Raw genomic sequence first — 23,355 nt, forward strand, 5'->3', positions numbered from 1 at the left:
GTGTACAATTACGTTGCTGTTGTAGTTATCCAAAGAGAACAACTAACAAACCCCTGATCTCCCTGCTTCTACAGCAATTAGCAAAAATTACTGAACAAAAGTTCATTGAAGCCTCACATATGGTAGAGTCTTTACTTTTGACTTGTCTGAATAAGCATGAACAAAATCCACAGCAAATAACAATCAGTTCAGCCTGCTGTCCTATGAGTTCATTTCACTTATCCGCAAACCCAAGCTCATCATTAGTAATGACAATTGGTTCTCTATCTCAGTACTGTGCTACATTCAGTAAAAACTGAAAGCATTGCTTATTTGGGAAGAAAATTTGTTCTTGTCCTAATTTAAGTAACAGTAATTGTCACTCTAAGAAACACCAACAGAAATCAGACTGCATATATAAATAAGAATTGTGACTACCTCTTGATTTCCAAACAGATATTAGAAGGGTAATTATTGATTATCACTGCACAAACCGTGCTAACAAGTCTGTAAGGACATACAATGACAGAGCATTTATAATTGGGTTGCATCTTGCTATGCAATCAAACGCAGTTCCATATGCACACATGCTGCCTACATCCTTCTACTGCTCTCCCTCAGAAAGGAGGGAGCCAACTGCTAATTACCAGCATGGTAATTGTTCTTTGTCATTTGTGGGTTGATAGAAGGTTTTATTTTAAAGTACTCACATGGTCCAATTCCATGATTTTTTCCACAGAAGATAAAACCCAATTATGTGGAACTTCAATCACAAGTCACAGAAGAGACCCCTGCAATTAAACATCTTTCCTCTACACAAAGAGCTAATTAAAGTGATGTCCAGAAGGTGAACCAAGCTGTCCTCTACTGAAAGTGAACACAACCTCCCGAAAAGGGGAAACGCTGAGAGGTTGCTGGGAATACATTGGAATTGTTCTGCTCCTTGCCAGCAATACAAGGATTCCCCCCGGTACAGCCCAGCAGCTCAACCCAACCAGCTCCTGCAGGTTCCACTGCAACTTGCGCTTCCCCTCCTCAGGGGGTTCTGCCTTCAACATTTTCCCAGCAGCTGGGGAGAAGCGAGCAGGGCAACTGGAAACAAGCAGCGCTTGCCAGGGCTGGGACAGCTGGAGCCTTTCAGAGTGGACTTAGTACAGCAAAGAGCCTCTCCCCTAAGGCAGATGAGGCCCTGGCGGAGGTTTCCATGCTGAGGAGGTAATCCTCAGCACCTCCTGCTGAATTATGTGCATGTTGTGCACCTGCTTTTGTGCCTCTATGACACAGAACTGGAACATTGCTCAGGGTTGGTTTGTGTTTTTTTTTTTTAAAAAAAACAATTTTTAAATTCAGATTTTAAGATTAATTCATCTGAGTTAGGAAACTGTCTGGGACTGCCTAATATAAAGCATTAGCAGAGTAGCAGCACCTGTACATTCTTCCCAGCTCATCCCACTGAGTTCAGCCAAGCTTTGGGGTAGGTCTGGGCCAGAACCAAACCTTTATTTAACACTTTAAAAGATGTTCATATCCTTTTTCTTGAGTTTCAGTGACTGCAAAGACCTGAAAACTCAGTAACAAACATCACACGGAACAATATAAAATCCATGAACTTAAACTGAAGTCAGAAGGAAGTGACTGGAAGTAAATTCACTGTCCAGTTGCAATATGGGAATTAAAGCTCATGGTACTGCAGCTGTGGTAAGCTCACTGATGGAGCCAGTCGGCAGATCCCCGTTATGTTTTCCAGCAGATGGAAGACAGAATGGAAGTGCCGCCCTGAATCCAGCTGTTCTTCTCTGGAATGATATTTCACTTGACTCCTCTCTGGGCACTGGGCTCCTGAAATGCAATGGCTAAACCACCCTGGCCATTAGCAGCTGCCAACATGCAGATGCTAACATGCTGTCAGTTCTGCACTGAGCTACTTGAGTTTCCTGTGTGCTTTATGGACACTGTAGTGGAAGCAATTACCACTGAGATGTACAGACTTTTTAAAGGGCACTTGTAACAAAAGCTATAGACATCCACATTTAGAAGAAAACAACAAACCTGTGCTATATTACAATAATCTGCCTGTGTTCCCTTACCATTCAAAACAGCTTTGGCATTCCCTGGAACCTGGACCACTGCAGGTTGTTCCACATCACTGCTTTTAGGAAGTTCTGGATCACCTGAGAGGCTGCCTCACACCTGGCTCAGGCAGCAGAGTCCCCCTCCAACTCTCCGAACAGGAGCACTTTGGTCGCTGTACCAGCAAGTTTACCAGCAGTTGGTAAAGCACAAATTGCTGCTGATCCATTTTTTCCTTCAACACATCCAGCAAAGCTAGATATAAAGGCAAACAAAATATATTAGGCACAGGATTGTCTTAGTACCAAAACACTGCCCAGACAGTATAGCAGTATATGCTGGTCACACAGGCAAAGAGAAACAGGAAAACCAAACTGTTTTGTTGGATTTCTTCCCATCAGATGTGGGAAAAAGACACTTCTGCCCTCTTTTTCAGTTTGTTTTCTTTTGTTTTTTGAGATTTCCTGAAGTTTTCATTCCATCCTTTTATTAACAATAACCAAAAAAAATCTTGTCTCAACAGCTTTGGGAAACAAAGCAGTCAAACCACTTTCAGGCCACCCAATGGTACCAACCATTCAAATTATAGTAAAATAAACTGGTTTTTGGTTACTGAGCAGACTGCTTGAGATTAATAGAGTGCTGGCTCTCCTGGCTGCTCTGCAGAAATACTAGTGCAGGTTGTGGAACAACTCAACATCTCTCCCAAGTCAGAACGTAACTGTGAAGAATCTACCTGCACATTTGTGCCAGTTGCAGCGGTCATTTTCATTTGCTATCCATATATACTTATGCAAAGGACTTAGACCATGCCTGAACTGGAATTCTAAATGCAACAAGTAGATCAAGCATGAAAAAGAAAACCAAAACATTTTTTAAAGATGGTTTGCTGCAACAGTCAGCAGCTTTCTCAAGGACATTCAGAGAGGAAAAATCTATCAAGAGACGTGAAGTGGTAAATCCAGATTAGGTAAAATAATAAGCATTTCACTAAAAGGAAATTCCTAACAAAATAAAATGATTCTGGCTATTTTCTAGTGAAATAACATGTATGTTTTATTATTGGTTTGTTCCACTGGAGCAGAGGAGAGAGAGAGATAAATGGAAGATGAGAGCCATAATCCATGAGAGCACTCTTAGGCTTCCACAGATAGTGAAATTTAACATTGACAGATATGACAGGAACTCATCTCATTCTAAGCTCTGCTTTGGAATCAGGGACAGCACTGAAAAGAATAAGGATAAAGAACTCCTATCAGTCTTAGCTGGTAGGATGCAAAGTGTAAAAATAGTCTGCATGCATTGTAAACCAAGAAGCAAAAACTGCTGTAGCTGCCTTCTTGCTATTTTATTCCTTAAACTGTTACTGTAACAGCAGAGAGGAGTTAACCATTAACTAGCACAAAATCATTCAAATTATCTGTATGGTTGCATGGATCTGAGTGATCCCCACCAACACCTCTGCAACTACAGCTGGGAACAGCATCACAGACAGGAACTTCTCCATTGGGCTGCTGGAGCACTGCCCTGCATCACCTGTACCAGTCAGAGCACGAAGCACTGAAGATGTACCACCAAAACGCAGACAACCCTGCAGAGGAAAGCTGACACACAAAGAAAAATTGGCAAGTTAATCGTAACAACAGTGCCAGACCAATGCTTAGGACTTACTGGATCCCCTGAGCAGGTCTGCTCAGATCCTCTTTTCTTTGCTGCTTTTATTGGTGGAACCACCTCGCAAAGCAATTCAGACTCACTCTTTTGAAGGGAGCCACATGGAGCAATTTCCCCAGACTCGCAGCACACCACAACCACACAGCCTGTCCTTACACTAGCCAAGTTCCCATCTGTTCAAAGGCTTTGTGCTGCCAGCATCGTGGGGCAATGAGGAGTACTATATGGTTCAATGGATCCCATTGTGCCCACGCTCCCACCACAGGGCCTTCAGTGCTATTAGGGACAGGGCAAGAAACCTGCCATGTGCCCAGTACCATACCTACAGCATGCTGCTCTCCTCTCATTTCTTCTCTTGCCATAATACACATCTTCCTGTCACTCTCCAAACAAATAAGCAATAACAACATTATTCTCCCAAACAAAAAAGGGAGGAAGTGAGAAAACACACAGAAGAATCAAAACTTCATTTGGTAAATGACGATTGGATGAAATACATCACTCTAAAACCTGACAGACACTGACACAGAGGAGGTCTATCCAGCAGTGTGAAGCATAGTAAAACAGATAATACTTCTTTTAATTAGTACTTTCAGTGAGTGCATGTACATTAATACACACATGTGTTAACAAATATACACAAACAATAATCTTTTGTAAACACATGCATTTTACATATGCACTAAACCAGCTGAAATTAGGTTGTTTTTTTTCCCCCCACATACTTCTCAAGCTAAAGAGATTTATCTTTTTGCTCTATTCTAACAGTATATTCACCATGGAGCAGTTTCATAATTAAAAGCCTTTAATTAAACAGAAGATTAATTAAACATGAGATAAGCACAAATACTAAACAAACTACATCAAAGAAAAGCAGACTCTGACCTACCAAAATGACTTTATGTGTAATTACAGGCGCTGAGAATTACTGTTTGTAGATAACTGGTTTGGCTGCCTCCGTAAAGTCAACTGACCACATATTAAATAACATCAAACCAAAAAAACCCACCAAACACATAAGGGCTGACTGGATTGCAGTTTGACGCATTCGTGTTTATATACCTCAGTATTAATTCATTACTGGTTCTAAATCGTTTACCACTGAACACTAACACAAACAGAACACTTCTAACAAGTTTCTGAAGCTAGCTTTCAAACCTCAACATAAAAGAGATTGTTATCCGGAGATTTCTCTAATTTCCTTCCAGTTAGACCTCAGAAACCCAGAAATACAACCAGCTTTTTGTATTGTTGCCTCTTGGATATATTTCCAAGAGTGCTTTAGATGGGTTTTGCTGCATTATAGGGCTGAAGTGACGTGACATTTCTGTAGGAAGGCAGCTTAACCAAATGAACAAAGAAAAGGCAGCTCTCACGCTCTCAGTGTGGTAATGGATATTTTAATTGCTTTTGGGATCCCTGGCACTATTCCTCCTAGTAAACAGGGCCAGATCAGCTTTCTACCCAAAAACATGTGCTATATTGCAGAATGTCAGAGAATGAAAGCAATATGAAGCAAGTGCCATTGGCCACATGTCAAGAGATAGCTTTATTCATTTCAAAAATTCATGATTTCACAGCAGCAGAAACTGCAGATGCACCTGGGGAAGAGGGGGACACAACTCAAAAGCTTTCACGAGAGGAGTGGAAACCCTAAGAACAGCAGAAAGCAAAAAGTCTCATTAACATTTAATTGATCTGTGAAAGAGAAGTGTGAATATTTCAATAAATCAGCGCACATCAAGAGTTTTGGTTCTCTGCACTCCAAGATTCTAGATACGTCAGATCTGCAGCAAGCCAGATACCCAGCCTGCCAGTGAGAAAACAGCTGAACTATTTCGATGGTTTCAACAAAGGTTGTCTATTTGTAGATGTTACCTTTTCTCAGGTCTTTTAAAGTTTCCAGAAGTTCCCTTCCTAGATTACATAGATGTACATCTGTACACAGAACACACATTTCTGAGGCTGCTTCTGAATTTATTTTTAAACATTGCAGCCACCCACTTTATGGCAAAGCATGGAAATGGCAGTTTTGTGTTTTAGGATCTTTCTCCTTTAAGCGGTAAGGCAACAGAAACTGGTGCAAGGATGAATTTCACGCAGCAACAGAAACTTCACATGGGTAGCAAGTGAAATGAATGCAGATACAAAGAGCATTAGTAAAGTTAATGGGAGCACAGGAGAATGTATGCAACACTTTTTCCCTGTTGCCTGGTGATATACATAACTGCATTCTGAAGCAATCTATTGAGCAAGAGTCTACAGAAATCTAAATTCTTCAAATGTAACACCAGTTTTTCTGTACTGCATATGTTCTAAAGGCATTACTTATTTTATATCATGATCCCTTGTTAAACCAGGAGGAGATAAAAGCCAGTATAACACAAATGCTTGCTTCAGAGGATTTTACTCTGCTCTGCAGGACCTACAAGTACATTCCCTTTCCCTTGTACTTACTGCTTCAGGCTTGTTCTTTGGGCTTGTCTGTACCTAGAATTTGCGCTGATTTAACTGAATCAGCTTCTGAAGGGACATACTTGAATCAGAGCAATTTCTTGTATATGCTTGGAACTTCAAAATTTGATTACAAACACAGGGGGCACTTCTCTCCTCACAGGGCATCTAATTAGTCCACTTGCTAACATTTGCAAAATGCCCATCAAGAAACAATAACAGTAACTGAGATATGACCACTATTTTCGATGTCTTTATTATGTAATACTTTGAAAACTGAGAATGTTGTATATGAGATAAAAATAAATGGATTTGGTGATTGAAACCATGTTTTATAAGATGACCTATTGTAAATATTGATTTAAAAGAGGAAGCAACGCTTTCCTCATATCTAGACACATCACTTACAGTATCAATCACCAGCAGCCAACCCCTTCTATATATGCTTGTATAGCATATTTTCTTCAACAGAACTGTGTGGTGTTCTTTTTGGCTTCTTAACAGCTGTAGTAATACCCACCATGCTTGGGAGACGAGCTCCTTGTACAGGCAATACTGACTTGTAATTGCAGGCAAGATGTAATTGAACACAGCCTTTTACAAGGATCTTAAACACTCCTACTGGTAGACTTCTAGGCATAACAAGCTTAAGGGCAATGCTTATCCATAAACACCATTTTATTGGATGCCTTCAAACAAGAACAGCTATTTCCTAAAGCTTCTATAAATTACTATGACTCCAGAAAAATTATACAACACTACACCACTACGAAAATATAATCAACCATCATCAAATACATGTCTGAAACTGATGAAGTGCCACTACCCCAAAATAACAAAATAATGCTTGAAACAGTCTTCAAATAGGAAAGAGCTCTCTGCTGAATCAATGCTACTGCTATGCCACAAGTCTTGCATCGACCCCTAATACAAACAGACCTCTCCTTTTTTATTACATTCATTGAAATAACTCTTACCTCTCCAGCTCATATTCTTTCATACCAGCTTTTACTGCCTTCATTACCTGTAAGATACGTATTAACACAGGACATTCTTAGCAGGAGGGAATCACATATTTATAGATTTATTACTTATAACCAAGCATCTCCAGAGAAACCTATATTACAAAAATATAATCTGTACTTCATTTAAACTTACATCAGTAAATGTACTTCAAAACTGTATTAGAAATCAAATTATTTTTAATCTTTTAAAATGCCTGCAGTTTCCAGCAATAAAGCAAGCTTAATTGCCAAAGTATATCCTAATGAAGTGCAGCTCATCAAAATACCAGTGCTGAATTCTGAAAGCTGTGGTGAACTTGGCAGCAAGTCCTTTTGTTTTATGAAACACCAGCAAAACAAAACTGTGAACTGGAATGTGCTACAAAGGAAGATCCCTTTTAGAACTTTGTAATCTGAATCAACAGAACTCTGCTACAGTTAACATCAATGTTACACCTCGCATCTGAATATTGTTCTCGGGTTTGCTGAGAACGTGCACCAGCATTATTCTTTTGCTTGCTTCTGCATTATGGAAGTTCTTCTGAACAGCAGCTCTGGAGAAGGAAATATCTCAGATGGGGTGACAGTATTTAAGTCCTACAATCGATCAAGGAGAATGAATGCAATTGCATTACTCTTTATGATACACACTTTATGATATTTTCATGCTTCACAGTTCAGAAATGTGTAGAACAGGGGCAAAGTCAACAGTTTAGTCAATAATCTCTTCAGATTCTTTTCACTAATGTCCCTCCGGTCTTTTGCTCAGACAGAACTCATGGCATCTGAATCACTGTATAGAGTACAGGATTGGCACCTAAGTTAACCATATCACCAATACCAGTACAGCAATACGATGCTACAAATACAATGCTGGGTCCAACCAAAGCAGCCCCACTGAGAGCCTGGCTTTATCATTGAGTGCTGCAGTGTTGGCAGAATGGCCTGCAAAAGCACTGTGCTAGAGGGACACTCTCTTCTCTGAGGAGCAACCTACGGAACTCTGGCACTGTCCTCCACTGTGCACACAAACAGTCCCACAGTTTACAAGGATCTGACCTGAGTAAACTGTCAGAGCAAGACTTTCTAGAGCTGCACACACAGATGCAGGACAGATGAAAAATCTTCATCTCATTCCCTATTGCTATACAGGTATTTGTGCAAACACAGCAGACAGATTGCAAGCAGGTCACCCTCTGCTGAGGCTCCAGCTTTTATCCAAAAGCACACTTCATTTCTCACACACTGCAAATGCACCAGTGAGTTCAAGGACAATGCAAGGTATATTACTGGGCTGTAATAGGAGGGATATTACCCTCTTATTTCTATCCAGCCTTTCCATTATTTTATTACTAAGTAATTCAGGATTGCTGGGAATGTTTTCTGAGTACTACTGTTACACTAGGAGCAAAAATTATTAACAGTAAAGGATCCATTACCTCTTTATGAGCTTCACTGGAGATTTTATTGGTGTAGCGCAGAACTTCCAATTCCATGTCTGTCTTAATCACACGACTTAAAGAAAAATAGAACAGATATTAATTAGGTTGCAACTTCTTAGCTTAAGAATACAAAATAAAATAACCTGAAAACAATATTCATCACCTACAGTAAAATAAGACCAAGTACACCTCAAGAACAGAGCCGTATTAAAGTATTCATGACAGCGAAGTTCCATTGGCATTGATTCGCCACTAGCAAAACAATCTTACAAAGGAACGTTACAGGCATTTCAAACATCAGCCTGCATTATTTTGAGATGAATAAACAAGTGGTCCAATCAGCCTTTTTTCAAGTCATTCCACAGCACATTTGGAACAAAAGCAACAGATTTCTGTATTTGTCATTGCTCAGCACTACAAGTGGAACATTTGTACAGGCGTACTCTTGTTACTTTTTAAACATAATTTGAAACTAGTTTACATAATGAAATTTCCAGAGCTCCAGAATTTCTAATTCAGCACAATCCCAACTCCCACCGTTCTGCAATACCTTGGGGGAACGAATGGAACAAATGCTGTATCTGTTTAGTATTTAAAATCCAAAACCATGAAGCTCAGAAACCACAGAGGCAGTAATTACAGCCACGATGTCCACTTTCCTTTCGGTATTCAGAAAACACAATAAAAAAATAACACCCTGTTCTTCGTGCCTTATGAACTGCTGAACTTGCATTTATCCACGAGCCTTGATATTCTGTTCTGAACTCAGCTAAAAAATTTAACATTAAATTCTTATCTACTTGCACTGCTTTCTACTGCCTACTTCAAATAGAATCAGCTATTTTGTGTGACATGAGCAGCGAAGTGGAGATAGTTCCTACTTTCTATTGAACACCACCTACTCTTCCTACTGCTACACTTAACGACTTCTTAATATTTCTCAGGCCCACCTCAAAGGCCGCCATGAACAACAGTTACTGTTTACAAAGAACAGAACTACATCTATTGAATTTGGTGAAAATACTTGGATTGTATTTTCCAGTTCCACTCCGGAGCCTGCAGCAGGTATCAAGTACCATAACTGGGATCTTTCAAAACTGCCACTGAGGCAGCCTTTATTTTTTTAAATTATTACAATGCTGCTCGTACTGTTGCAGAAAACTATTTGCTACCTTTCTGCTCCTGCAGTTTGTTTTAATGAGTCCAGAAGAAAGTTACTCAGCCATCACTCTAACGTGCGATAAGAGCATTTCCCACTGACAGTGACTGCACTGCTGTGTGACACAACCACTCCCACACAAATAGAAATTCTTCTGGCAAGAGCAAAGGTATCTTTTTAAAAATAGTGATATCAAAATGTTCTAACAAACAGAAAAATAGCAAAGAGGAAGGAATTAGACATCCTTAGTAACCTGGAATGTGGCAATAATCACGATGCACGCCAAGAATGAGAAATACTAGATTTTAAAATGCACACCAAGGTGACAAAACTACACTGGATGGGTGTAAGCTCCTCACCATGGATGAGAAAACAAACTTCTGCTTCTGATTTTTAGCTAAGACAAACAACAGTGGCTCAAATATATTCATGTTAGAACAAGGCAGCGAAGGCTTAAAGATTATTTTGTTTTAAATCCTGTTCAGAAGACTGCCTGTGCTAGCAGGGTAATTTAATACTTGTTTGATGTGCCTTTATATTACTTTCAATATACAGTACATATCCACGCTCTGCAAGTGCCTGAAAAATAGGCTGTTCCATAATTCAGATGTCTCATCTCTTCATTGGTATCTGGTAGGAATACAAGTTAGTAACAGCTCAACTACAAGTGTAAACAGCATCTCGTTTACGTGACTAGATCACAAGGCTTCAGGGTCAAGGTATTTATTTGAGATCATAACTTCTCTGGTATCTTCTGCATATCCAAATGCACATTTACCCTTAGCCTTTTTATGGAATTCATCACCTCCATTTGCACCAGGTCAAGCATGAAAACATTTCACAGAAAGCATTTATTCATTCCAAGAGCAAAAGAAATCACCAGCCAACTGTTAGTAGGGGAGATGGAGATCAAGCAGATCTCCAAAGAAAACTCACTGTGCTCCCATGCTGACTGCACTGGTACTGCTGATGGAGCTCCCAGCAGTGTATTTGTGCAGCAGAAGGGTATTGCAGCACCTTCTCCTCAATTGCAATAACAAAAAGTGATGACTCTCCCAAACTGGGTTGAGATGTTGAGAGCCCAGCACTTTGGTTAGTACTGCATGGCAACCCCGTGGATGATGAGTGACTCACAGGTTTTATTATTTTTTCCCCCTACTTCCAAGGTATCACTAGAAAAACGCTCTACCTTTGTTTAGTAACATAACACCTTAATAAGGTGAATGTTATCAAGAAAGCTGACTTGGGAACAAGCTTGTAGTTCTAAACCAACAATAAGGTAAGCAAGCAACAGGGCACACAAAGCTGTAGCTCCCTTCCCCAGTCCTCAGACAGCCTGCCAGGTCACTTGGAGAAGCTCGTTCAGGCTGCGACGCTCATGACTATGAAGTGATCAAGGCTAGAAGTTCCCTACGCTTGACCAGCAAAAGCTCACACCCCACACCAAACCAGCCAGCTAACAGCAGCAGCCATATCACTGCAGGTAAATAAGACTTCATAAAGATCTTCTAAATGACTCAGACCATTTCAGCACAGTAGGATATTGGGGGTTTCAGAGCATATGTGAAGATTTCTAGACCTCTCCTATCAATGCAGTAGTGTTACAAGCTCCTCATACACTACATCACACAGACTAATTTTTACTATTCAAGACAGGCTGCAGTAGAATTTTCCTAGAATTAAAAAGTACAGCTACATGAATAATAACTTGCCAAAATTAATGAAGTTAAAATAAATCCTAGGGAAGCAATAACACCTTATTAAATATTATATGTTTGGACTTAGTTTTTGCCTACCTTTGATTTGCATTGCTAGAATATGAATTATCCGCAGTTCTCTTATTCATACAGATTCACATTTACGTAAATGTGACTTAGTTCCAAACACATCCTATTACAATTTTTATCCAGACTTGATGCTTAAGGAATGTTACATAAATTCTTAATTTCTCAATGCTGTTACTTAACCGTATTTTTACTTTCAACCCTTATTTCCAGCCCATGATGTGAAACCAGCCTAAACTTAAAACATATCCTTAACTACATAGGAGGTTCTGTTGAGAGAACGCCTCTGAAGCGATAGTTCAGAATACAGGCATGTTCAGCTATTAAAATAGAAAGACTTCTTGTTACTCACCATTCTGCAATTTCAGGATGAAGGATTTTGTTGTTCACATTAAATCTGCAGAAAGCAAGAAATACAAACATCAACAAGGAGCTGTGCACAGAAAAGCAGAGACGGCAGAGTTTGTAGGGTTGGTTTGTTTTTTTAAAAAATGTGCCTGCCTTGAGGCTGTGAAAACTTGCGAAGGCAAATTGTAGAATGGCTCGGGTTGGAAGTGACCTGAAGGACCATCTAGTTCCAACTCCCCTGCTATAGGCAGGGTTGCCAACCATTAGGATCAAGTACCAGCTCAGGATGCCCAGGGCCCCCTCCAACCTGGCCATAAACATCCCCAGGAATTGGCACCACCTCCCTGGGCACCAGCACCTCACCATCCTCTCAGTTACAAATTTCCTTGATCTTAATCTTCCCTCCATTAGCTTAAAAACATTCCCACTTGTCCTGTGTGTGTCATTTCCCCTCATGTTTATAATCTCCCTTTAAATACTGGAAGGCCAGAATGAGGTCTCCCAAATATTAGATTTGAAGTTAGCGTGGATCAGAGTACATCACAGAACAGAGAAAGCACATGCTCAATCTTCACTGGGAGGCAAGGAGTTTGTGTTGAAATACCTGAGAATAAACCATGCACACACTTCTAAGAACATGCAGAAAGCAGAGTAACAGCACATTCAGGACACACTCTACAACTTGCTTCCAGCAAAAGTAAAATCTTAAATTACTGATTCACTGCTATGTGTGGGTTGGACCAGATCAATCTTCAGAGATCTCCCCCAACCAAAACGGTTCTGCGATCTAAACTCTGCTTCCCAAACACTCTTCAGTGAACTAAGAGCATTAAATTGCTAATTTTATTATTTAACACATTCCAGTTTCTGTGTACAAGTGATAAACAAGATCTTTTAGAAGACAAAAAAAAAAGATAACTTCTCATCTGTTGTTATCTACAGACAAGGCAAAGCTTCCATCCCACCTCAGCTTCAAAAACTTTTTTCCATTCATTTTCTGCATTAGCAATTCGTGTCTCCCTGGAACTGTTTTGAGGCTTTCTAAACAATAACATTACAGTGGCCAATGGAATAAGAATCCGAGTAATTAAGTGGAACACAAATGGATTTTCAAGCATCATTCAAGAGGTTTTTTTGCTTACAATTTAAATACCTAAGGAACGTTCTGCATCAAAGATACTTTTGTTTGGCTCAAGACCACTGGCTCTTCAGTTAGGGAATTTAAGAGAATTAAAATGCTCCAAAGCTCCCAACAGACCTTCAGAAGGATGTTGGAAGGCAACAATTAATTTTCTCACAATTTCGGGAGGAAAAAATAAATCTCCTTCAGGTTAATGGTCATTTGTAATACCTCAGATGGGACTAAAGGACAAATCCAATTTAAAAAAATACTTAAAAGCCACTTCTAATTGTGCCAGTGCTTTCCTGCATCCTTTGGTAGCAGGAGGAAAATCGTGTCTCTTTTTCAAGAACATGTGCTCATAAACCTATAAAATCCTAACAAGGTGAAGGTTAATAGCTTTGTGTTCCTACTCCAAGATAGAAAACAACACCTTATCTGAACATACACCAAGGACAGGCTGTATGGTATTCAATTTTAGATGTATCAGTTAGAAACCACTGGAAAACCAACACAACACAAAAGCCAGAACGTCCCAAAATACTGCATCATTACACAATAAGTTTGTCACCTGGAAACAAGAAAGTCCTGTAATATAAAAAAAAAGCCACATTTTGGATTTAATCTTCCCCATCCAACAGCTACTATCTAGCCAGTCCAACGTGGAAATAATCCTAGAATGGAAGAGCCAATTAAACACAAATTCATACACAGGAAAACATTTGAATGACACAGTAATATATCAATTAAAAAAAAAAAACACCAGAAAACACACAAAAGCCTGAGCTCCCTACTATTACTGGGCTGGAAAGCGTACAAGTGAGCTGCACCAGAGAAACCCTAGACACAGAAGAACTAAGCTGCAACTGCAACAACAGACAGAGGACTTTCAATAATAGTCACAGCATGTCAGACAAAAAATAAATCAATGAATGCAAGTGTAAGGAGAAACTGCAGCAATGCAGAAAGCTCCAACACAAGCTCTGTAAATAAGATATATAGTCACTATGAAGCAATAAAAGAAAATTAAGGGCAGGGACAGTCTGATACAGATGAATACTGACAATCTGAAAATTCACATCTCTCTTTAATCACAAACACAGACAAAGCCAAAAGCGAATCACGAGTCAAATGGTAAAACTATGAAGCTCACAATAAGCAGACTGTGTCCATCTGTTAAAAATAAATAAAACGGGTTGGGGAACAACTGTGCACTGGCATAGGTCAAATAATGCTTTCAGAAAAGCATTATAAAGAAGGTGTACCAGGCTCTTCCGCAGCCCCCAACCCTTTTCCTAGGGAACCTTGGCAATTCCTCCTGAACTGCCTTTGCACTGCCAAAAACTCAAGTTCTACACGCTGGCTGTGACCACCTACCACACAACAGCTCACTGCTGTCAGTTTGGAAAACTAATTAGACACAGTGAAAGGCTGTATGAGTAAAAGAAAGCAGTGCTGGGGTCATGGAGAGGAGGCAGGAGCTCATGAGCAGAACTGCAGTTCTCTCTCACACCTGAAGAGCAGACTGATATATCGTCAAGAATGAAACAAGATCTTAGGGCTCAGAAACACAGCATCAGTTTATACTTGGAAGAGAATCTGATCTACTGTACATAGCTTTCTCAAAGGTGCCCATGATAAACGACTGAACTGTCTCAATTTTGCTTAGCTTGCAGGTCCTGTGTGAGTGGCCACAAGACCACAAAGTTATGATTGCTGGACATTTAAAGCTAGTGACTCAGATGATATTTGTTTTAATGAGGAACAAGGCAGCTAAACAAGCCATGTTCTACAAGTCACTGGTTAAACAGTACGCTCAAGGAGAAGAGCACATCACCACTAACCACAGCACACAACTACTGATTAATTTATGCAGTTTCTGCAGGAATTTCTACATAAAATAATTCTACCTTATCTTCTAAGCAAGTTTATATCCTGCTAAACAATAATCAACTTATTCTTAAAAACCATGGACTGCCCTAATGCTAAGAGGATCGTGCAGAGCAATCCAATTCTATGTTTCACTGCAATCTGCAAATTGACAATACCTGATGATGAGATACATGGTCTGAAGGAAGAAAACAAATGACATTTTGCTATTGTTGCAATTTAATATGCATTAATGCTCCCATTTAATCAACACAGAACTAAGAAATATTACAGTGAGTGGCATGTTCAAATTGATTTCATACTCAGTTGTCCTTCAACATGCATGATAACTTCATTAGTTTAAAAAAATGTTAGAAATCCACAGCTCCTGTATATTGAGACTTTCTGTCAGTTTACAGAATGTGCCTACAGTGACAAAACTGAAACATTTATATATGTTAAAACTGTCTTTAATACAGATAGTCTTTTTTATAATGGTTCACCTCAACACATAAAAACAAAGTGGCCTTGGCTCAGCGTTCAGTTGGTCTTCACCACCTGAAGCAAGCACATGCACACTTCTTACTTATAAAGATGCATGCATGTAAATAGTTACTTCTAGGGTTATCAAGTGTTTATATTTCACATGGAGGTTTCTCAAATAAAACTGAAGGCATCTCTCCACATCAATTCTGGAGTCCATCTGAACATGGAGAGGATAAGATAAATGAGCATCTACTTGATCAAAGCAACAGAAAAGAAAGAGCACCAAATATTAATTCAAAATGTGTTCTGAAATAGTTCAGATTTTACTGATTGGGCAGCAGAAAATACTTGAATGCCTGCCAGCAGGGTCCTGAATAATCTTCACAGTCATAAAGTTTCCATTTAGGTTGTGGAGGGGAACACAAAGTAATTATGAGATCAGATTTCAGTCCACGTGACACAGAGAAAACACTACTTGAGGAGAACACACGCTATCTGACTACACAAATGACTGCTCAGAACTGTAATACATTCTGTGCTCTGTGATTATCGGAGCAGAATTAACATGCTGTGGACAGAGGTGGCTGGCGAAAGATACAGCACAGTGACAGTGAGTCAAGGACTACAAGAAAGGCTGCCTCAACATCTCAGCACACAGGCTCCTTTTAGCAGGTCCTTCAATGAGAGGTTTCTTTCTTTTTTTTGCCATGTGCTTGGGATACAATGGAAAATGATTTCATCTTAGGACACTGAAACAAAAAAACCTGTTGCCTTTCCTTCAAAATCAAGGGCACCATTCTTGCCTCCCAGAGCAGCCTGCAATGCATTTTTATTAACAGCCTTTTCAAAATACCTCAGGTGGAAGGACAGGAGCTCCACTAGTGGCCAAGCTTCATAAAAATACAATATCAAAGGACACAAAAAGGACATGCCAAAGCAGAAAGGTGATCTTCTATTTTGCACATGCTGTAACTTTTCTGTACGTAGCAGAACTCCTAATTCTGGTGATGGTTCTTAAGGAAGTCGCTAAAAAAAAAAAAGTGGCTGCTCATAAAAATCCCTGTTTCTGAAATCTGAAAATCAAGTATTCCATCTCTAAAGGTGGGAATAAACATCACAGAACGGGTCTGTGTTGTTGTATTTACTTAGGACAAAAGCCAAGGAAGGAAAACATCAGCTCAATTCCAAAAGAGATCTCTAACCTCTCTCCCCTCCCCCAGCTATATGCCAAATCATTAGAAGCATGTCAAAAGTTTGATCTGCCATTCAGCATCCAGCCATTAGGAAAAACATCATTTAATGTGAAATAGAAGATGAGTTCAACATAACCATGAAACAACATACCAATAAAATTCACTTACTGGCTAATTCCCTCAAACGAAGCCTCTTTGGAGATGCTTCCACTATCAGTGTTAACACCACGCTGGAAGGGTAAAAAAAATAAAATGACCATGATTGTGAGCTACATACAAGTATTTAAAAGTCAGATGATACAGGGAGCCTAACAGTGGTAAATCTAGGAAAATGTATATTGTTACCTGAATCACCTTTACAACAAAGGGAAAAAAAAGGCAGCTTGATTGTTAAAATGAAGACCAATATAAGAAATTATCCATTTCAAAGGAGACCAGCATATAACTTGGGCTGGGATATACTGCTCAGGAAAATGGTAGGGTTGGCCCTCCAGTTTCCTTTAGTTTTGAAAGTAGCTGAGAGACCTATATAATAACAAAGGGCAAGAGAATAACAACAAACCAAGGTTTCTTTTAAAGTAATTTAATTTTAAAAGAAACAATTCCGCAACGCCTTGGCAATGCTTGCTATTTAAATCAGCATCCTGCTGTCCCCCTACAGTTTTCCATTCAAGCAAGTAGCATAAGCATGAGGATTTTGGCTGCTACACAGCAGATGAACACTTCTGACATTCATATGGGAAACCCCATGGAGCAGTATTACAGTTCTGTATTTAGAATGAAGCCACAGGAGGAGCGGACCAAGCTGCCCTTCAGCCAACATTAAGAGAAGCGCTCTTTCCTTCTCTGTAAGTTTCGTCATAGCAGTTGGGAGGAATGTGAAAGCATCACGGGCATCACAGCCCTGTTCTCTCAGCCAAAAATTCTGTAAAAATTCCCAATTGCAATGGACCACTCACAGAGAGAGACAACTAATGAACAACCTGACGTGCAGAAACGAACATAAAATACGCCCTTTTTCAGTCATATCTCTGAAACAACATAAAATAAAGCTATTGATCGTTTCATCTTTTTAATATTTATATTAACAATGAAAGAAAGACTGAAGATCATATTTAGGACCAAAATACAATGGATAAAGAAATGAGATCCCATGCTACATGACCATGTAAGGAGGAATATTTTGTAAGACTTGTCTGGCAATTATCATGGGAAAACAAGAAACTCAGGAGCTGCCACTGCATTTGCTGTAAGGGAAAGCTTAACATCAGCAAATCATTTCTTACATAGACTGGAGACAACAAATCAGATACTATTAACAGTGAGAGATCGGTCTACAAAAAATCTGTCAGGAAAAGAAGCTGGGAAAGAGGTGCAGGGAAGAAGCAGCTTACAGGCTTTACCTCTGCTTGTTGATCCTGCTTCCAAGAGCAAGCAGCAGCTGGCAGGCATTCAATCACATCCTCCTTGCAGAACTTGTTTTCACTAACCCATCCCATGGAGAATCCTCTGAACGTTTAAAGAATTCTCACAGAAAAGCCCAACATGGCCAGAGCAGTAATAGAAAAACAGAGTTCAGAGTCATTCTATAAAGGCTGGATAGCAAGGCCCACAGTGGACAAGCTTGTCAAATTTTACCAGAACACGGACAAAGCTTTCCAGAGTACAGGCTGGAAAGTTGCAAGTCAAAAAAGATAAGGTCATGGTGGAGCCAGAATAATTTAAAATGGACAGATGGCATCAAATTTCACAGGATAAGGAGGAAAAGATATAGAGGGAATGACAGAGAAAAGGAATCCTTAACAATGTGATCCACTTGTTGAAGGTAATTGGTAGTTACTCTTCAGAACACTATTACTCACCAAAGTAAGCAGCACGGAAGGTTTCTTTGAAGCCAAGACACTGGATATCTAAAAACAAGTTTGGGATTGGTGTCATTTCTTATTTTTCTCCCTCATAATCACACTGTATTTCATCAATATAGACTACGATTAGAAAACATAAAACTGTTCTGCTGTTTTTCTTACATTGTACCAATATAAAACACCCACAATAAGAGCCAGTAGATGACAAAATATTTAGGCAGCAGACACTATTTATGCTCCTGGTGCCCTTCAAATAGTTACCATCTCAAGATTAAGTCATTATTTGGAAGACAGAGGAAATATTAGCAGAAACGGTGTAACTACACACAGAAATAGGGACTAACAGGATACTCCATATCCTCAATGCAATACTGCATATAAAACACATACATTAATACAATCATGTTAAAATGCACTAAAATCAGTATTTACTCTTATTCTGAGTCGTTTTCTAGTGACACACGCTTCTAATAGGTTCACTCAGCATTTTGCAAGCATTTATAAACTTAGACTAAAATGTCTTTCCCTTACACAGGATTAGATTAATGGCTTTAATTTCTCAACTCTGCTCCATCTGATGCCACCAACACATGAACTGAAACAAAAACATCAAATCATTACCCTCTCAAGAAAATTATTCCAATCAGAAAATAACTCAATTGCATTCAATTAGTATTCTTTCTCCTTCAGTATTCCCTACCGCACCATCAGCAACACAAAAACTGGTCTCTTCAAAGTAAATATTAAAGTTTTAGGTTTGTTTCCAAGACAAGTCAACTTTGTTAACAGTCTTATCTTCCTAAATGTCAGAGAAGCGATGAGGAATGTGCAGTATTCACGAGGTAACTAACTTGGCCATGCACAAAAAGATGAGATGTGAAATACTGTATAGCAATGCTATTAAATAGATGTGCAGATATCTCCACTGTTTGCTGTTCTGCTATTTTTGAAATCAATATATGTTCAGTATAAATTAAAATTATTTGATCTTAACGATTTTTGTTCTTAGAATATCTGTATTTTTAAACATCTTGTCTTTTGGTTGCAACTATGTTTAAATAGAAATAAAAATGGAAAAGTACAGCTATAAGATTTTAAAAAGTAAAACAAAAACCATTTCCTGCCCTAATCCTCTGAGAATAAAATCCTTGGTGTTGTAAAGAACTGGGCTTCCAAAGCTGCTGCAGAAAGGTGGGCACTGAATTACACATCTCTTGAGGCAATGAACAGATGACAGAATTCCATACAGCACAGTTCTACCAACTTTAGAATGGCTTAAGAGCATACTAATCATAGTAATAAAATAAAGCATATTGCAGTGACATATAAAAATAACATTTCCATATTTTATTTCTTTTCAAAATGAAATGTGAGGATTACACACTTACACAGATGGGTTATTTGTTGACATAAAATCATCCTCTGAAAACGCCCCTAGTGTTCTGATGGTGGAAAATAATTTCCTTCGCAAATCAGGCAAAAGCAAGACAGAACCTTAGGTAGCTAAACAGTTAAACTGCAGGCTTCAGCTGCTTCTAACTTCTAACCAGGTGAAAAAAGGCCCATGAGCTACTAACTTACCTGTCCACCTAATGAGTTATTTTTCTCATCAATGTGCTAAGTATTTGTTGATGGAAAACAACTAAAGTGACCCAAAATAAATGTTGTGCATGTGGGATTGTTTGCTTTCAACATGCATTTTCCACATGCCATTTTCACTGTATGGCAGGAGTGTCTACACTACATGTGACTCCAACTCGCAACACAAAGAAACTTCTCCACCTCAACTTCAAACTTCACTGAATAACTGGACTCATTGTGAAAATGAAACGAAGCATCCCCACAGCTGATTAGGGCAGAATTTTGTGTCTTGTGAGTTACAGTTAAGTGTTCTGAAGGGACAGAAATATCAGATTCTTTTTTTTCAAGCTGTACTCCATGAAAATTAATCACAGAGCTTGGCAGGAATACTGTCCTCATCCTGCTGAGCCTTCCTACCAAAAAAAGGTAAAACAAAACCAAAAAAAACTACAACACAAAAGATGCCTGGCCAGGTACTTAAGTATATAAAAAGCTGCTAAATAATAAGATGAGAAATCTGATTAAGAAAGTTTCACTTGCATTTAAAATTAAGAATACAGCCGTTTATTCAAATATTAGAATGATTCAACATAAATTAAGAGCAAAGCTGGCAGCTGTTCCTCATAGCTCTTCGGAGGCTCTCAGAGGTAGGACACACGATCTCACTGACAGCAATCTCCTTCAAATCTTCAAGGCATTGAAAAAAGGCGTATTTAGCAAATGTTTCTGTTGGTAAGGATACAGACTGACAGTTTGCATGAAGCCCACAACGTGTTTGTGAGACAGACGTGATTAAAACCATGCAGTTAGCCCAAACTGGCAGCCCCTTCTCCCCTTTTTAGTTTAAAAATGCGTTAATGCTTTGTAAGAACGAAGGACAATTCCCAGCAATTTAAAACAAAAAGTACAAAACTTAAACCCACACCCTCACCAAGTCAGGAGACACCCAGCAAAATCAATGCCACGTATTAACTCTGTATTCACAGACAACTCACCTCATTGACATAGTGGACTTCATCCACAGCATACTTTTTCTTGAAGTGTTCAGGGGGGTGAATCCTTTGGGAAAAGAGAAAGAAACATTTGGATTTAATTTTGCTATTACATTTAATAGTTCAAGGCCACGGACCAAAAGAAAAAAAAAAAAAAGCCCTCTACTATCACAACAGTAGAAGCAGATATAAAGGATATTTCAGTATTCTTACCCTTTTCTCAGTTTCTCAAAGAAGTAGATTGCAGATAAATTTGCCACAGCTATAAAATCACTGTGCTTTAGCCCTGTCCATGCTTGATACATGCTTGGCACAGCCACCTCCTCCTTAAGTAAATGTTGTGGTCTTTCCCCCCACACACACATCCACCTATTCACTCCATGTAAGACAGCTTTGTTAGAAGAGCTTTACAGTGACATTTGTTTACAATCTTCCAACCCAGCAGATGGTGAAAGGATGCTGAAATAGCAACGGGCCAGCCTGCCTTGTGTTATATTTGAAGAACGAACAAAACATTCACCTTCTGCTCTGGAGCCTCATCCTTGCTGCAAGCCCACCAACAAGAGCACGAGGCAGCCTGAGGGCCACCAGGAAGAGTTTTGCAGCCTTTCTGCCCCAGGACCTGAGCTGCAGGCATGTGTGACTTTAACATCCCAGAAACATTATGAACAGATTTAGCACTTTCTATTTTTGTTCTCTTTTACAGTTCCAACCCATTCATCTGGTATCAGAAGGATCCCAACTGTAAAACCACCTAATTTACAGCCAATTTACAGTACTATGTGTTCTATAAAGAAAGACTTCTGAAGTGCTATTTGCAATTACCTGTGAAGTCAGAATCTGAGAACTGTTTCTTGTCAGTTGGGTATTAGTTAAAAGTATGCCCACAGAGGTGTTAGATTTTATTCACTTCATTTAATGCTGTTTATGTAAGAATAAGTCTCACTACCACGATGCCAATAATAAAACTTCTGTCTTCTTCACCAAATGTTTTAAAACTCCTTTTCTTAGTTTGTTGCCTCCTCTAATTACATGCTCTATGGTCAACTACTATTAGTTTATTTCTTTGCTTATGTTTAATACTAAAACACTACTGACCCCATTCCAGCTGTAATCCCTCCAATGTCTCTTATGAGCAGTATCATTATTTCAAGGAACACAAATAGCTCATCATCCTTTCAAGGCTGAGAATCTTTTCTGTATTTTGAGACAAAGAAAACAACAGCTTCCCACACTGCTCTGAACATCTGTTTATCTGACCAGGACACCCTTCAGGTACCGATGACTCCACTGCACCTAATGACACACAACCAAGTTTCCCAGATATGAACCTCCTTGCTGGTTTTCTTGCTGCCTCAAAGCAGAAGCCAGTAAACTTTTAGTACAAACCACTGTGATTTCTCAGTTCCTCTCTGAAGCACTCAAGGCTCTGCCTCACTTCTCTCTTCACCCATTTAGCACCTCTGACTAGATGGTAAAACAAATTCACATACACTTCCCACAGACCACCATCCTCCGCTCGTCCCATGGGAGCCGCAATGCTTCAGCAATGAAGTCACATCTCCCCATGGATTACTGGGAAGATTTCTGCTAAGAGCCACCTTTTGCAGAGCTAGACAGGCAGAATGAAGAAATGCACATGGAAGACTGTGTTTTAAGTAAAAAAACATTCTGCACTGTCACACAGAAAAGCAGGGAAGAAGGCAAAACAAGCTTGGGGAGAAAGGGGATCAATGACAATCCTCATTGAACCTTTTCTGCATTCTATTTCATCCCATGTGCTGCTTTCTGTCCCAACACTGTGACACCTCACTATCTCTTCCACACAGTTTAGTTTCTAATGCCTACTCCCCTCCTTCCTTCCTATACAGAGCTTGAGTTGCACATGGGCACACTGTGCTCAAAGGCATTTCCTACCAGTGTGATTGTAATGATGAGCAACACGTTGGTTCCCAGCTGGGTGGGCATCTCAGAGAAGTCCTTATGCACCACCCATCACATCACAGTAAACATGAACCAGTGCAGCTTCTTAGCAACGTTCAGTATTCATTTTATACACAATTTAAATGTATAATAGGTTTAAGTTTATCATTGACCACCACTGTTACAGGGGATTACAACTCCTGCAGAACGGTCATTGACCTCATGAAAAGTAAGAGGTTATATTCAATTTTGATAATTTCAAGTACATTTGATGCTTTACAAAGATTACAAGTGCTTGCCTCTTCAAATGACTTTCAGGCAGGTAGAATGAGTTAATTTGTTACAATTTTTCCATTTGGTTTTGTCTTCTGTAACACTGCTATGGGCTGCCACTCTCAAAATTCTGATTAAT

The 23,355-nt window shown here is 39.3% G+C and overlaps 1 protein-coding gene across 3 annotated transcripts in view; it reads right to left on the minus strand.

Moving 5' to 3' along the window:
* The window catches only part of PEPD (peptidase D), a 112,217-nt gene that overhangs the window by 74,196 nt on the left and 14,666 nt on the right, over positions 1-23,355 (minus strand). For all 3 annotated transcript variants that reach the window (XM_015873939.2, XM_015873941.1, XM_015873940.1), the window contains exons 4-9: positions 21,024-21,087; positions 18,445-18,492; positions 16,751-16,812; positions 11,919-11,963; positions 8,621-8,696; positions 7,155-7,201 (exon numbers count right to left, since the gene is read on the minus strand). In XM_015873939.2, the coding sequence (XP_015729425.1) occupies positions 7,155-7,201; positions 8,621-8,696; positions 11,919-11,963; positions 16,751-16,812; positions 18,445-18,492; positions 21,024-21,087 (342 nt within the window). The remainder of the gene's footprint in view (positions 1-7,154; positions 7,202-8,620; positions 8,697-11,918; positions 11,964-16,750; positions 16,813-18,444; positions 18,493-21,023; positions 21,088-23,355) is intronic.

Source organism: Coturnix japonica, chromosome 11, assembly GCF_001577835.2.
Source record: "Coturnix japonica isolate 7356 chromosome 11, Coturnix japonica 2.1, whole genome shotgun sequence".
Taxonomy (NCBI): Eukaryota; Metazoa; Chordata; class Aves; order Galliformes; family Phasianidae; genus Coturnix; species Coturnix japonica.